This window comes from Carassius gibelio, chromosome B6, assembly GCF_023724105.1.
Source record: "Carassius gibelio isolate Cgi1373 ecotype wild population from Czech Republic chromosome B6, carGib1.2-hapl.c, whole genome shotgun sequence".
Taxonomy (NCBI): Eukaryota; Metazoa; Chordata; class Actinopteri; order Cypriniformes; family Cyprinidae; genus Carassius; species Carassius gibelio.
This window is the reverse complement of record NC_068401.1, coordinates 27,848,815-27,864,407: the sequence shown is the minus strand read 5'-3', so window position 1 is coordinate 27,864,407 and position 15,593 is coordinate 27,848,815. Positions and strand designations below refer to the sequence as shown.

Genomic DNA, 15,593 nt, shown 5'->3' with positions numbered 1-15,593 from the left:
GTGAGCTCTTCACGCGCTCGTGGGCGTGACGCTCTGACGCGCCGCTCCGGACAATAAAGGCGCGCGTGCGTGTGAGAGATCGCGCACACTTTGGCTGACACTGACTGGACACACACGACACACCACAGCAGTAACATGGGTATGTGCATTTCACTCTGTGTTTGACATTGTTTTCAACTTGAAGATGCTATGAGTTATGATTGTTTTAATATTTATCCACTTGCATCTGTTTTGCATCACGGTGTAAGTTTAATGGTGTAGTAGTTTCTCTCTCTCTCTCTCTCTCTCGCTCGCTCTCTCTCTCTGTTTGTTCTGACGTTTCAAAAACTTTTGAATGTGTAACATAACGTAATGCATGATAAATCCATCAAATTAATGATACATTTGAATAAAGACAGGTGCCCATTTGATTTTACTACATTAAGCATATTTTAGGTTACCTGATTTTTACACTGTTTACACCTAGATTATTGATAGATTTAAATGCATTTATTATGCTTGACTTTTTTCATTCATTTATTGTGTGTGCATTGGTTTTGTCCATGATGGGTCAAAGTCAAACACATCATTTAGGATGAAATGCACTTTCTTTTAATTTGTTTAATTATTACAGCCTTTATTAGGCACACTTGTTAAATTCAGCAGTTTTATTGACTGCAGTTCTTCATCTCCACCTCTAATGAATGTGAGACACTCTCTGTTGGATTGTTGGTCAGTTATACAGTACGGTGTTATTGTATGGCATGTAATGTGTGCCGGGTGTGTGTCAGCTTTATGTAGTGTGTCGTAAACTCATTATGTACTGTACTTTCCACGGCTGCTTGTGAATGTTTTTTGAAGAGTGAGTGAGTTCATGGCATGCAAACATTATGTCTATAGAGCTACAGAGAGCTGTTTACCATGAAAATATTTGCTAAGGGTCATAATGATTAAAATAGTATGCCGAAAATAGTGACTGGACCATAAATGGAAAAATACAGCAAAGAATTTCATGAGGGAGGAGAATCAAAGAATCCTTATTTCTCTCACCTCCTTGCTCCTTATAAAAGCTGCTTTCACTTGTTTGTTACTGTTTTATTAATGCAGTCGCTTCACACAGTAAATATGTGTGAGCAGATTGTTTGTGGCACTGTATGGCTGTGGAATACCTGAGCTGATTTATCCTGTCTGCTCTACATGAACACATTCACATCAACAGCATCAGTCTGTCTGTAAGCTAAACAGAGGTGTGTAAGCCAGCGATGAGACACACACACACACACACACTTGGCTTCTCTTAAGACCAGGACTAAAGCTGGTAAAGATTACGACAGCGGGTTTACTGATAGAAACCAGAGAAACCCCCACTGGGCACATTCCTCATTAAACACACACACACACACACACACACACACACACACACACACACTTTCTCTCTTTCTGTCTGGTCTGAAACTAATTTTGTGACCGCAGGGTTGTTAGTTTACAACACACTACAGAGAGAAACTCAATCTGCATTCCCATGAGTCTCTAGTAATTTGAAAGTCCATCCATTTCTCTACCTTTCTAATGTTCAAGATAAATGAATACACACAGACTCCCCGAACTCTCCATTAATATCACATAGCCCAGATGTTTGACAAAGACCGTCACATTATTGTATGAAATGATGTCATTTCAGAATTCTTGCCAAGATATTCCATCTCATTACAACATTTAGAAATCTAAATTGTTAAGTTTATTTAATCAAGACCCACATTTTGGGGGGGGGGGTATTATCAAGAGATTATTGAAATCTAGAGAAGGGAAGACAATGAGACGCTCTGAAATTTTTATGTGAGTCTCACATAATAATAAAATATTATTACATTTTTATTTTTTTACAGTGTTAATAATTTCATAAATATATATTTTATTAGGAATAAAGTACAATACCATTTAAAACAACTGAGAAAGCATATGGAAAGGGTTAAAGAAGAGAAACTCTATATGTTGAGAGGATTAAGATGATTTAGTGTCAGCGGTCAATCAGTGACAGACATGTCTCAGTGAAGTGTCCTTGAAGAAGGCATCTGTTAAACATAAACCACACGCTTCACATGTGCAATGCATTCTTTACATTGCATCTCCTTTCCAGACTCTCCTAGAAACATTCAAGCGTCTCAATATCACCTGACCTGAAACACACTTTATGTCATAGTTATACAGTAGTGTGCTCCTTGATCGGTGTTTTGTAGACTTATGAATGATTTAAGATCGCACGTTTCTTAGCTTTCCAAGTTTGCTGAATCATGACTATTTGTTTTTTTTTTGTTTTTTTTTATTGTGTACTTATAAACCCACTGTAACCAAACACTTTATTTAAAACACAGCAGGGAATACAAGTGAAATTCCTTTCTTTCAGGAGGTCACACTTTGTCCACATTTTAGAAAATTTTTGAACTGAAGTGCCATGCATAATTGCAGTGCTATATGCATGTAGGACGAGTCTTCCTTTAATTTATTGATTGGATGGTGATGTGTGTCATTATGTAGTCACAAAACCTAAACATTTGGTTGGGGTGGGTTTTAAATTTGCAAATACATAGTTGAAAAAAAAAACACCCCGAAACATTAGCATACTAACAAAATTGCATTAAATGAACTAATTTCTAATGTCATAACCTGAATGAATCAGTGTTTAAATGAATAATTCAATGACTCTCTTATTAAGACAGTCACTTGTCGCCAACCAAAGTATCTTGCAGGAAGAATCACTTTAAAATCCTCACCACACACAGTTTGTAAGACAAGTGGAAAGATCCAAACAGCAGTTTGATCAATCAGACCTTTTAGAATAATTAGCCCCAAAGTCACGGTTTTTGTTAATGTTGCAGTGATGTTAATGCAGGCAGAGCAGTAAAGATCATTTATCCCGTGCTCACTCAGCTCTGGACATCAGCACCTGGGATCTGGCGTGTCAGTTCAATAACACGGATCACCACACGGAGCTGAACGGCACTGACCGGCTGATCGTACGGAGAGGACAGGCCTTCACCATCAACCTGTACCTGAACTCCGGCTCGTACCAGCCCGGATACAGCCAGCTGCACATCACTGCAGAGACAGGTAATGCACACAGATATGAACCTAATATTTTAATACCTCAGCTAACTGTCAGACTCTGGTCTGTGTTTTGTGCCTTCCCTGCCCTTATTTGGTCCTTCCTGTTCCTGTCCATATCTTCATTTAGTCCAGGTGTTCCCCATTTAGCTCGGTTTGTTCCCAGGTGTGTCCCATTTGTTCTGTGTTTTTAAAGTATGTTCTGCCTCATGTTTTCTGTCTGCTGTTAAATGTCATTTTGTTAGCCTGATGTCTCCCGTGTTCTGTGTTATCCCCAGCATGCCTTTATTGACAACCTTTTTGATTACTTTATTCCTCGTTCGTACCTGTGCTCCCAGCGCGCGTGTGTGTGTGTGTGTGTGTGTGTGTGTGTGGTGACACTATCAGGGAATATTTAGAAATTGTTGAATAATGTTCTAACAGGTTTCTTTCAAAATTATGATCAGATGTTCTTCCAGTAACATTAATTGAACCTTCATTCAAAGTTATGATGAAATGTTCTATCCTGGAATGTTTTAGTTGGGCGTTCACCTGGTAATGTGTGTGGGTTTTTTTACTATTTGTTTCAGATTGTTTAGAGAACATTCAAATGCAGCAGTCCCATAATGTGTGCAAAAAAAAAAAAAAAAAAAAAACAATGTTCCATGAACACTCATATATCCAAGGAAATTGTTTTAGAAATAAAGATTTTTTTTTTTCTTACCAGGGATTAAATGAAATGACCTGGGACCACTAAACCAGTCATAAGGGTCCATTTTTAAACTGAAATATATATACATCTCATGGGCTTTCCATTGATGTATGGTTTGTTAGAATCTGACAATATTTGGCTGAGATACAACTATATGAATATCTGGAATATGAAGGTGCAAAAAAAATCTAAATATTGAGAAAATCGTCTTTAAAATTGTAAGAATTAAGTTCTTAGCAATGCATATTACAAATAAAAATAAAATATGTTTTGATATGTTTACGGTAGGAAAATTATAAAATATATTTCTTCTATTAAATATCTTTAATGTCCTAAAAGTCCTTTTGTGCTCCAGGGCCACAAATGTGATTATTGTACTATTTTTTGGAATTGTTATGTACATAATAAGAGTTGACTGACATTCCTTCTGAATGAAAACGTTTTAAAAATGTTTACAAGTCCTCTGACATTAAATTAATTAAACGTGTAAACATTTTTAAAACTCAATTATTCAGAAGAAAACTCTTAAGTCTTAAGTCTCTTAAGTCTAAAAATATAAAATATTAAAATGTTTGTTAATAATCAGAAAAATCAGCTCTCTATTGTTCATGTTTTCCAAAAGGGGATCAAGTTCATTCTTTATCAGAAATGTAAAGAAATGAAACCTAATACTCAACACGCTCAGTTGAGGATGAAAGTTAACACCACAGAGGGAATGTCAGGGCTCGTGTTGGGCTGTCTGTGTTACAGATTCTGTCATGTTCTGGAGCTGGAGCAAGAGATAACACGAAGACATCAGTGAGAACAAAGGAAGGCAGCAGTGTGTAAATGCTGGCGTTCAGACAGGAAAGACTGTTCAGACTCAGATAACCCTAATGTCAAGAAAACAAGACCATCTGGCGTGTGTAGCGGAATCTGTGAAGAGATGTGACACATGTTAACTCCTCAGAAGTTATCAAAGAGTCATGTACAAAACTATTGGTTTTGGTGGACGTTTAAAAAATACTTCAGTGTCTATCTTTGTCTTTCTTAGTGGCATGAGCCAAGCACCACACAACTTTAGAAGGAGAATAATAGACAGCTAGAAATAAGATCTCTAGGAAATACTAAGTTTAACTTTAATAATAAGCAGACAGTCAGACCTCCAAACCATGAACGTCAGTGACAAGCAATTTATCTCACTGAAATAGAAACTGATGCACTTTTTTCCATTCACATTTTTGGATATTGCATAAAAAGAAACGTTAGATGCAAACATTAAAGGTGCCATCTGTAATGTTTGGCAAAAAAAAATCAAGTCATACTCCACATTCCATACCAGATGGGGGCAGTATGCCTCAATAAAGTGAATTGGTCTACTCTGGAGTAACAAATGAGAAACGGCATAGTCTCTATGCTCCGCCCCTACTTTCACAACAACACTACAGCCGTAGCCGAAGCCTAACTGTGCGTTCACACCGCCGGCGTCTAGAGCGTCAAAAATCGATCTTGCCGCTCTGCTCACGACGCTGCAGAAAGATTTGTGAGCGCTCAGACGCTCTAACGTAGATCGAATGCTTATTTTGTATTTTAAGCGGCCGCAAAGCAAACAAGCTTGTTGATCTCGTGCAGACTAACCACAAGGAGTTATAAGTTAACCTCATTAAATATTGTTGTGGACGAAATATTAGGATCCTTTACTTAAAATGAACAATCTCAGACACCTTGGTCCACATATCACTTTTAATTTATTTTTTATGTCCCTGTACGCAAACAGGGACACATCATAGATGAATACAAACGCTAAACAGCAATAATCAACCTGTCCTTTATTCTGCTTGAGAACTAATGTGCCAACTCTCAAGCATTCACCGTGAGACACACGCAATTGACTCTTTTCACACACTTTCACGCCACACATAAATTTTTACACGCACAGAAAAACCACGAAGCAAAGAGGACACGGAGACCAACAGACTAGACAGAGCAGGCTAGTTATGATATAATAAAATGGGTAACGTTATGTTGTCCGCATACCGCCTCCCGTGGCCGAAACTGGTATTACGACACCTGTCGGGCCGGGGATAGTAATGCTAATGCCAATTAAGGTTGATATCGCTGCAGCACTATAACTTGACATTTTTTAATGACATCATCGCCCTTATTTCTTCTCATTCTTTTGATGCGTGTAGGTCATGTTATGGATATTTTTACCTCAATTTTTGCATATGGCACCTTTAAAATGAGCATAAAATGTAAAAATGCACATAAAAACTTCATCAATCAAAATATTGTTGATGTTTAAGTGGATCAGCAAAAAATGAAAAAACTTGTTTACTCACAGTTTGTGTTTTCTGCTGAACACAGAAGGAGATATACTGTATGTATTAGTTTTGGTTCTCGTTGTCCTCCATTGAATAGACAAGAAAAAGAAATGGAAGTCAGTGACATCCATGGTTCTTCAAACATATAGCAGAATATGGTAGAAGGAAGATTTGGAAAGACATAATTATGAGTAAATGATGACAGAATTGTATTTGTTTTTTTGGGTGGACTGTGCTTTTTATTTATAATGGGTGATTTTTTTATTGGGCGTAGCTACTCATCATGTCACTTCAGAAACAAGTGTCATGGTTAGGGGAAAAAAAATCTAAACCTCACCCGTGAACCAGAAGTTTTGTTGATTTGAACAGTATTGATGTCACACTCGAGTGGTCTGGAGCGAGTTCACAGGAGTGCTGTTCTGGAGAACGTCCAAGTCTGAGCACATGGAACAGCAGCATGTGTGTTTGTCTGATGGCCTTTAAACCCGGGGTCAGTGAGAGCTCAGATTTCCAGAGACGCAGCTGCCGACACATTCCTGACCGCTGTTTAGGATTGAAGGAGAGGGGGGATATGGAAAAAGATTCTCATTCAAACTGCTGATCATATCTTTGTCTTTAAATCCAGAACAATGTGAACTTTGTGACACCCTGATGAGCCTAATTACATGAGCTCAGACGAAACAATCTGAAGATCTGTCCTGCAACAAAGCAGCATTTTTATTTGATGTAGCTGCATTTCAGAAGTTGATTGTTATTGAAGTTATTTTTATATTTTCTGTTTAGCTTCTAATTTGTTGTTTTTTTTCTTTTCTTTTAAAGTATCTGTTTAGATTGCATTACTATTAATTTAAGTAATTACATTAGTAACTGAAATAAGTTTAGAAAATAAAGAAATGTATACAATTATTAATTTTTAATGTTTTATTTTTTCATTTAAATTTGAGATTAAGTCTTAAAAATTCTGTTTTACACACACACACACACACACACACATATATATATATATTTTTTATTTTTTTATTTTTTTTTTTCTATATTTTATTTTGTTTCTCTTGATATTTATTTAATTTCACTGAACATAAATGCATTTTTTTGTTTTGATTGTATATTTTTAGTGAACAGTGACCACACTGAATCAAATCACCCCCAAAATGAATAGCTTGAAGAAAGTCTGTTTTTGTATCATTAAGACATTGTTGAGATCTCTTCTGAAACTTTAGTGAAGAAACGTGAGATTACTGAACATCCAAGATGCTTTTAATTTAATCTAATTGCTTGCTGGATCTCAGATCTTCCGTTCCTAAATGCATTTTTGAAAATGGTTTTACAGATTGTTAATGTGCATTAATGGCATGTCGACTGTATCTCTGTCGTGTTTGTAGTTCGAGGAGGGCATACTGGACGTTTGCTTGAGAATCCTGGACATGAATCCTAAACACAGAAGGAACCCTGCGAAGGACTGTTCTGGACGCAGAAACGTCATTTATGTCACAAGAGTGCTGAGTGCCATGGTCTGTAATCTAATACACAAACAGAAATGAAAAATAGTCCATTCTGAAAGAAATGAGTAACCGCTTAATTAACAACAACGACTTCATTAACAGATCAACAGCAATGACCGGGACTACGGCGTGGTGGAGGGCTGCTGGAAGGACACGTTTGACGGCGGCGTGAGCCCCATGTCCTGGAGAGGAAGTGTTCAGATCCTGAGGACGTGGAGCAGCACTTCCTGTTTGCCGGTGCGCTACGGACAGTGCTGGGTCTTTGCAGCCGTCGCATGCTCAGGTACTCAAAAAACACACAGCATGCTTTAAAAGAAGCTAAAACCACTAAAAATTGTATGAGCTGCAAACTATAAGTCATGAGAATTTCTGTAATAAGCATGATTTTATGTCAAGCTTTAAAATATTTAATCGTAGAAATGAAAATTAAAAATATTACTTTTTTTTTTAAAGAATTCTCTTCTGTTCAGCAAGGCTACATTTAATTGATAAAAACCAGTTATATTATGAAATACTATTACAATTCAAAGTTAATGTTTTCTATTGTAAAATGTGGCTCTGGAGCACAAAACCAGTCTTAAGTGTAAACTGTTCGAAAACTGAGATTTATGCATCATATGAAAGTTGAATAAATATGTTTTCCATTCATGTATGGTTTATTAGGAGCGGACAATATTTGTCTGACACACAATATCTGGAATCTGAGTGTGCAAAAAAATCTAAATATTGAGAAAATCAACTTTGAAGTTGTTCAAATGAAGTTCTTAGCAATGCATTTTACTAATCAAAAATACAATTTTGATATATTTACAGTTGAAATTTTACAAAATATCTTCATGGAACATGATCTTTACTTAATATCCTAATGATTTTTGGCATACCCAGAGACTCAAGACTGCTTTTGTGCTCCAGGGACACAAATGTAATGAATTCCTGAGATCAAAGCTGAGTGTTCAGCATCATTACTCCAGTCTTCAGTCTCACAGTGTTGGTTCTGTTTCGTGTCTAGATGAAGCAGTTTCTTGTGTTTGTCCTCAGTGTCTCGCGCTCTGGGAATCCCATGCAGGGTGATAACAAACTACTATTCTGCCCATGACACCAACAGCAACCTTGTTATCGAGCGCTATCTCAACGAGAAAGGAGAAGTAGACAGGAGCACCAGAGATATGATATGGTATGAAGAACTTCTATAAAACCTCATACAATAAATATAAATAAAACTACAGGGAAAAAAGCACATATTTGTACACTTACAGTATGGAGATGTCGTTATACTGGACGTTCAACAGTTTCTCTGCTGTAGGAACTACCACTGCTGGGTGGAGAGCTGGATGACGCGACCCGATCTCCCTCCGGGGTTTGACGGCTGGCAGGCGAGTGACCCGACGCCGCAGGAGAAAAGTGAAGGTGTGCAGACAGCTCTTTTCTTTCTGTCATAGCTACAGCAAATCAAACATCCTGAGCTTAAAGGGATAGTTCACCTAAAAATGAAAATTCTGCAGTGCAAAAAGAGATTTTCTTACCACTGATATTATAGTATCACTGAAATAGTGTGTGTGTATATATATATATATATATATATATATATATATATATATATATATATATATATATATATATATATATATATATGGATAATTGTATAATACATGTGCATTTATTAATATTAATATTTTAAATAATGTTTCATTTATAAATGTTTTATTTATATTTACAGATTATATTTTAATTTTTTAACTTGTTGTTTTTTGTAGTTTTTTTTACATGTCTATATAGTTTTATAAATTGTTATTTTATTTTTAGGTTTAGTTGTTGTTTTAATTCAAATGTTAAATAATGCTTTGGCAGCTAGCTGATTTTGTCACCTTTTATTTTATTTCAAGTCACAAATGTTTTTTTTTTTAGTTTCAGTTTTAGTTCACTTTTTTATTAGTATTTTTTTACAAATGTCTTTTTTTTTTTTAAATCATTACTTGAAACTCACTTGAGAAGCTATGTCTCATTTTCTGAAACTATCAAAATTAAGTGAGTTTCAAAGGGAAAACTAATTTCTCTCTTAAACTAATTTCTCTCTTAAACTATTGCATGTTTTTTTCCAGATATCTTGTTCTAAGCAAAAACTAAGCAAGAAAGAAAGAAAAAAAAAAAGTTAATTGCTGTAATTTTGCTTGTCAATTTAATGTATCTTGATCTAAGAATGTGTAGATATTTGTCCTGGAAAACAAGACAAAAAAACTAACTCACAATATTTTTTAGAAGTGTGTCTCATTTAATCATCCTCATGACAACCCCAAAAAAATTGGTGAATCTTTTTGAACGAAACCTTAAAGGTTTCTGTCCCTCCATTGAAAGTACAGGTTACCAAAACTTACAAGATCTAAAATCATCAGAAATGAAGCCAAATAAATCGAATAACTTATCGACAATCAATAACTTACTGAATAAAGGTACAATTGCTTTATATGAACAGATATTCTCTTGGCTGAGGTGTGTGTTTCTGTCTCTCAGGTGTGTTCTGCTGCGGGCCGGTTCCTGTGCGGGCGATAAAAGAGGGCGAGCTCACCTTTAAATACGACGCTCCCTTTGTGTTCGCGGAGGTGAACGCAGACTTAGTGTACATGCTGAAATATAACGATGGGAGCACAAGGAAGATTGTCAATGACCAAAAAGTAGGGCAGAAGATCAGCACCAAGAGCGTAGGCCGAGATGATAGAGAAGACATCACACACCTGTACAAATATCCCGAAGGTAGGAACACAGTGCACTTCCTTCCTACATCCACGCACTTGAAGACGAGGTTGATTTTGTGATGACCTCTTGCAGGTTCTGCGGAGGAGAGGCAGGTTTTCGAGAAAGCAAACCACCAGAACAAGCTGCTTCAGGAGAAAGGCAACCCTGGGCTGCAAATCACCATCAAGCTGTCGACGGGCATCAGGAAGGGCTGTGACTTTGACGTCTTTGCAATAGTGAGCAATAACACAGAGGAGAATAAGAAGTGTCGTCTGGTGTTTGCATCTCGTGCCGTGTCGTATAACGGCGTGATCGGACGCGAGTGCGGCTTTAAAGACCTGCTCAATGTGGAGCTGGCGCCTGGAGGAGGTGAGCGGCCAGAACTACATTTTGTGCACAGATCTTTGAAAAAAGTATTTCGGCATCCTTAAGTACAATGCTTTGGTTGCTTCAACCTGAGTATGTAAAACAAGACTGCACGCTAGCAATGCATTGGCCAAGCATGCACAAACATATTTGCACATGCATGGAGTATGTTTTTAGCTAAAGTAAATTCATTGTGCCTAGAGTGGCAATGCCTATTTTTAATAAAGGTTATTTTAAAAGGAAAATAATCAAATTAGATTTATTAATAGCAGTAGTAATAATATATTTCTAATAATGATGTTAGTTAAATCTGAGATTTTTTTAAGTGCTCATTTGTACTGTTTATTTATATTTATACTGAAAACTAAAAAAAATATAGCTTAAATGCTCTGTAAGTCACTTTAAATAAAAGTGTCGGCTAAATGCATAAATGTAAATATAATGTAATACATTTACAAGAAAAGATCTCAGATGGACTGGAGGTTTTTGCATCTGAAGTCTTCATATATAAATTGTTTACGTGCTTTAATTAATATTATTTTTTTGTAATAACTAATATATTTTTCTTACATTTATACTTCTTGTTATTATTTAAGAGCCAAACATATATATATATATATATATATCACACACAAGGCATTTAATATTATTTATTTTTATTGGTAGTATTAATAATACTTTTATTCCTAATTCTCATTTATTTAATTATTATTATTAATTAACCTTTTTAATATATTTAATAATAAGACAAAACATAATCGATACTCAATGGACATTTAATATTATTTAATATACTATAAATTGTGTAGATGCCTTGTGTTCTGCAGATGCTGTAGTGTGTGTCTTTACTGTGTTGTGTGTTTGTTTCAGAGAGGAAGGTTCCTCTGAGGCTGAACTACAGTAAATACTGTAATAATCTAACGGAGGACAATCTCATCCGTCTGGGTGCTCTGCTGATCGACCACAGCACAAAGGAAGCCGTCATGGCCATGCGTGACGTAGTGCTGGACGAACCGGAAATCAAAATCAGGGTACGACCATATTAACCACTATCACAGTGATCAGAAGTGGACATCACAACCCTCTCATGTACTCACTGTCAGAGGCATGCTGATGTATGTGTGTCGTTCCAGATTCTGGGAGAACCCAAAGAGAAGCGTAAGCTGGCGGCGGAGCTCACTCTACAGAACCCGCTGCCAGAACCCTTACAAGGGTGCTGCTTCACCATCGAGGGCGCAAACCTCACCGGCGGCAGCAGCATCACCGAGAAGTAAGAACAGACAGTGCAAACATGCTTTGAATGCACTTTGTGAGATATCACATAAAAAAACTGCATTATCGAAACACAAAATGCACTGTAACTGGTTGCACTTGATTCTTTAGTGCACTTACAGTGTACTAACCCAAGGAAATACTGAGTAATATGTGACCCTGGAGCACAAAATAAGTCACTGGGGTCTATTAGTAGCAATACATTGTATGGGTCAACATTATTGATTAGTCTTTTATGCCAAAAATCATTAGGATAGTAAGTTAAGATCATGTTCCATGAAGATATTTAGCAAATTTGTATCAAAATGTATCAAAAAGGTATTATCATTAGTAATATGCATTGCTAAGAACTTCATTTGAACAACTTTAAAGATGCTTTTCTCAATGTTGAGATTTTTTTGCACACTCAGATTCCAGATTTTCAAATAATCATACATGTATCTCAACCAAATTTTGTCTTATGCTAACAAACCTTACATCAATGGAAATATACTTTATCCAGCTTTCAGATTGTCCTTTTATTTTGGCCAACCAGAGGCACACCTGTGTAATAATCATGCTGTCTAATCAGCATCTTGATATGCCACACCTGTGACGTGGATGGATTATCTCAGCAGAGGAGAAGTGCTCACGAACATAGATTTAGACAGATCTATGAACAATATTATAGAGAAATAGGCTTTTTATGTACATAGAAAAAGTCTTAGATATTTTGGGTTCAGCTCATGAAAAATGGGGGCAAGAACAAAAGTGTTGTGTTAACAATTTTGTTCAGTGTACTTATGTGAACTAATTTTAAAAAGCTGATACAGACTGATATTGATAACAGTAATAAATATTAACTACATATAAGATTAAGGTTAGGTTAATATTACTAATTATCTAGTTATTGCAATAATAGTCATATGAACACTAAAAAAGGTTTAGAAACCAAGTAACACATTGAAAATGTGAATTTACTTTTTGTAAAATACTAATTATTTTAAAAAAATTATATTGTAGTGTATGTACGTGTAGAACCGCACTGTAAAATGAAGCATTTATTTAACTATATTACTCTTTTATCATCACACTGTTTCTGTTTAACATTATTCCCAGATTATTGTGTGTGTGTGGTCTCTAACACTAACTGCACATTAAACAGTGAGGATACTGTTCTTTTCTAGTGTCTGTTAGTTTATATTCGAATGAACACGATTCAGACAAGGAATATGAAAAGAATGAAATCTGTGTGGTGTCTAATGTGTAAATATTTATCCGTCTCAGACTGGATTCACCCATCGAACCCGGGCAGGAGGCCAAAGTCAAAATCTACTTCACTCCCACTCAGTCCGGCCTGCGCAAACTCGTGGTGGATTTTGACAGCGACAAGCTGGGCCACGTTAGAGGATACAAGAACGTTATCATCGGGAAATGAGCGAACGGAATGTGAATCGTCTGTTTTTCCATATACTACAGAGTAATACGTTATCTTTTATAAACTAAGAATGTGAAAAGTCAAGCTTCTGCAGCTGTACGTATGTGTTTAAGCACAACACAGTATGCAATATTAAATCTTTTCAATTTTAAGTGTCCTTGATGTGTTTGGAGCCACATTGCACTGTGGGAAATATCATGCTGTAAAAACACAAGAATGACAAGGATGCATGGAAGAGACGGCGATTTAACTAGATTTTTAGAAGAGAGAGTAAACATTTATATGCAATTTTTATGTTTTTGCTTTATATATCTTTATATTCAGCTGTGACTTTTTCATTAAAAATCATTTATGCTATAATCTTGAATGGAGTGTTTCATTTTAAAGGGCTCACATCATGAATAATCGAATTTGAATTAGTTGATTTAATTATTTGAAGTGAAAATTGCCAAAAGCAACATCAATTTGTTCACATTAATCAAGAAAATTTAATTATATTATTAAGTGGGTGCCCTATTTTTTTTTTTAGGATCAAGACCCCATGAGTAACCTCCACAGTATTTTTTATCCTATCATTTAATTCCCTGCACTAGTTTGATTTACAACAAATGGCGTCCAGAATGCTGTTTTCAACACAAACCTTATCAGATCAAGCACATTGACTTTTCATTTGCCAGTACAGGAAGTGCAGAGGCAGTGTACAGGAAACTGAACACATGCTCCTTTCCCAAACATGGTTGCTATAGGACATAAACATTTACAATATTAAAGTCAAATCAGACATTTGGCGTCATTACGTTTATTGTTGTTTCACAGCGGGTAATAAATGAACTCCTTTCTGTATTTTCTAATGTAAATACAACAGAAGTACTGCAGATAGATGAATCATATGTGTATTTATTTTACAATTAAATATGAAAGCGAATGAACTTCAGGGTTTTGGACAGGTGAAAACACAGACGGTGATGTCTCGCCCCAGGCCTGTGTTTCTCAACAGAATTCCTCTCTAGATGTTCAACACCTGTGATTGTCTTTCCTGCTGGCTGCTCTCTCTCATCTCCTCAATCACAGATGAAATTACATTGTTCCTCTCAGAAGCATCCTTCAACATTTCCATCCCACAAAATGCTTCTTATAAGGGAAAAAGTTTCTTTAGAATCCTATTGGAATTATTTATTTCTAAAATTCACCAAGCAATGGTAAAGTTACCAAACCTCGAGGAAAAAGAAAAAAGTTATTTTGTGTAATTTTATGTACGGTGGTTTGAATTTCAATGCATAAACATTCCAAAGAGGTTCTTTCATTCTACAAGATGTCAGTTAATTAGCATTTATCTTTTACCTAAATGCATTAAAAAGCTTTCAACATAAATCAGTCTTTAGTAAACAAATCCATTTTCATTGATGTAGGTTGTGGTTTGTGTATCTGGGCTTAAAACACGTGATTGAGAGTAATTACTAACAGAATTTCAGTGTTATAGTGAACGATCCTACAAATAAACTTTATTTGGCGTGAACAGTGAACACTGACCTCTGTCGGTCAAAGGGAGAAGTTATCTTAATCCAAAATGAGAAATTACAGAATATTAAATCACCTGCTCAACCCCTGCTCCTGAGCATGTTAGTCTTAGTGCTGTCATACGATTAATCACATCCAAAATAAAAGTTTTGTTTACATAATAATATATGTTTGTGTATATCAGTAGCAAACTTTAAGTACACAACTAGTTTACCTAGTTATACTAAAAGTGAACTTATAGGTATACTGATGATATTTACGAATTAAATATGTTGTACACTTTGAAGTATAGTGTCAGTAAACAGTTTAGTAGTTTTATACTGCAAGTGTACTCATATTTTTCTTTAAGTGAACTTTTCATCATACTTTAAGTATACCACTATGTCCCTTTTTAGGTTTTCATTTGTATATATTTTGTTACATGAATATTTGAACATACAAAACATCCAAAGAAAGAACAGGGTATCTGCTTGTAAACAGAAACATTTCATTCTAGCTTCATGCATTCTTTTTTTAAACACTTTACACTGGGTAAGTTTAATGAAAATTAAAGTAATAACATTATGAACAAAAAGCTGGGAAAAAAAAGACTATGAGAATGATAATCAAAACGTAGATGGAGTCGATTAACACCCCAAAGCTTGACTAATTATAACATCTTCATTTTATTCCACAACGTTACAGTTTTGATGCTGTTTCATGTCAGATGATTA

At 35.6% G+C, this 15,593-nt stretch overlaps 1 protein-coding gene across 1 annotated transcript; it reads left to right on the top strand.

The window, feature by feature from the left end:
* Nucleotides 1-25: 25 nt before the first annotated feature.
* tgm2b (transglutaminase 2b) lies at nt 26-13,722 on the top strand. The gene is made up of 11 exons (XM_052558080.1): nt 26-139; nt 2,908-3,260; nt 7,458-7,586; nt 7,680-7,860; nt 8,616-8,751; nt 8,881-8,984; nt 10,086-10,325; nt 10,401-10,676; nt 11,544-11,704; nt 11,807-11,943; nt 13,212-13,722. The coding sequence occupies exons 1-11, from the start codon at nt 136-138 to the stop codon at nt 13,360-13,362; spliced, it is 1,872 nt and encodes a 623-aa protein (XP_052414040.1). The 5' UTR covers nt 26-135; the 3' UTR covers nt 13,363-13,722.
* The last annotated feature ends 1,871 nt before the right edge of the window (nt 13,723-15,593 follow it).

Coding starts and splice junctions, on each gene's coding strand:
- tgm2b (XM_052558080.1), top strand. Junction 7,587..7,679: donor CAAGAGTGCTGAGTGCCATG/GTCTGTAATCTA, acceptor CTTCATTAACAG/ATCAACAGCAATGACCGGGA. Junction 10,677..11,543: donor GGAGCTGGCGCCTGGAGGAG/GTGAGCGGCCAG, acceptor TGTTTGTTTCAG/AGAGGAAGGTTCCTCTGAGG.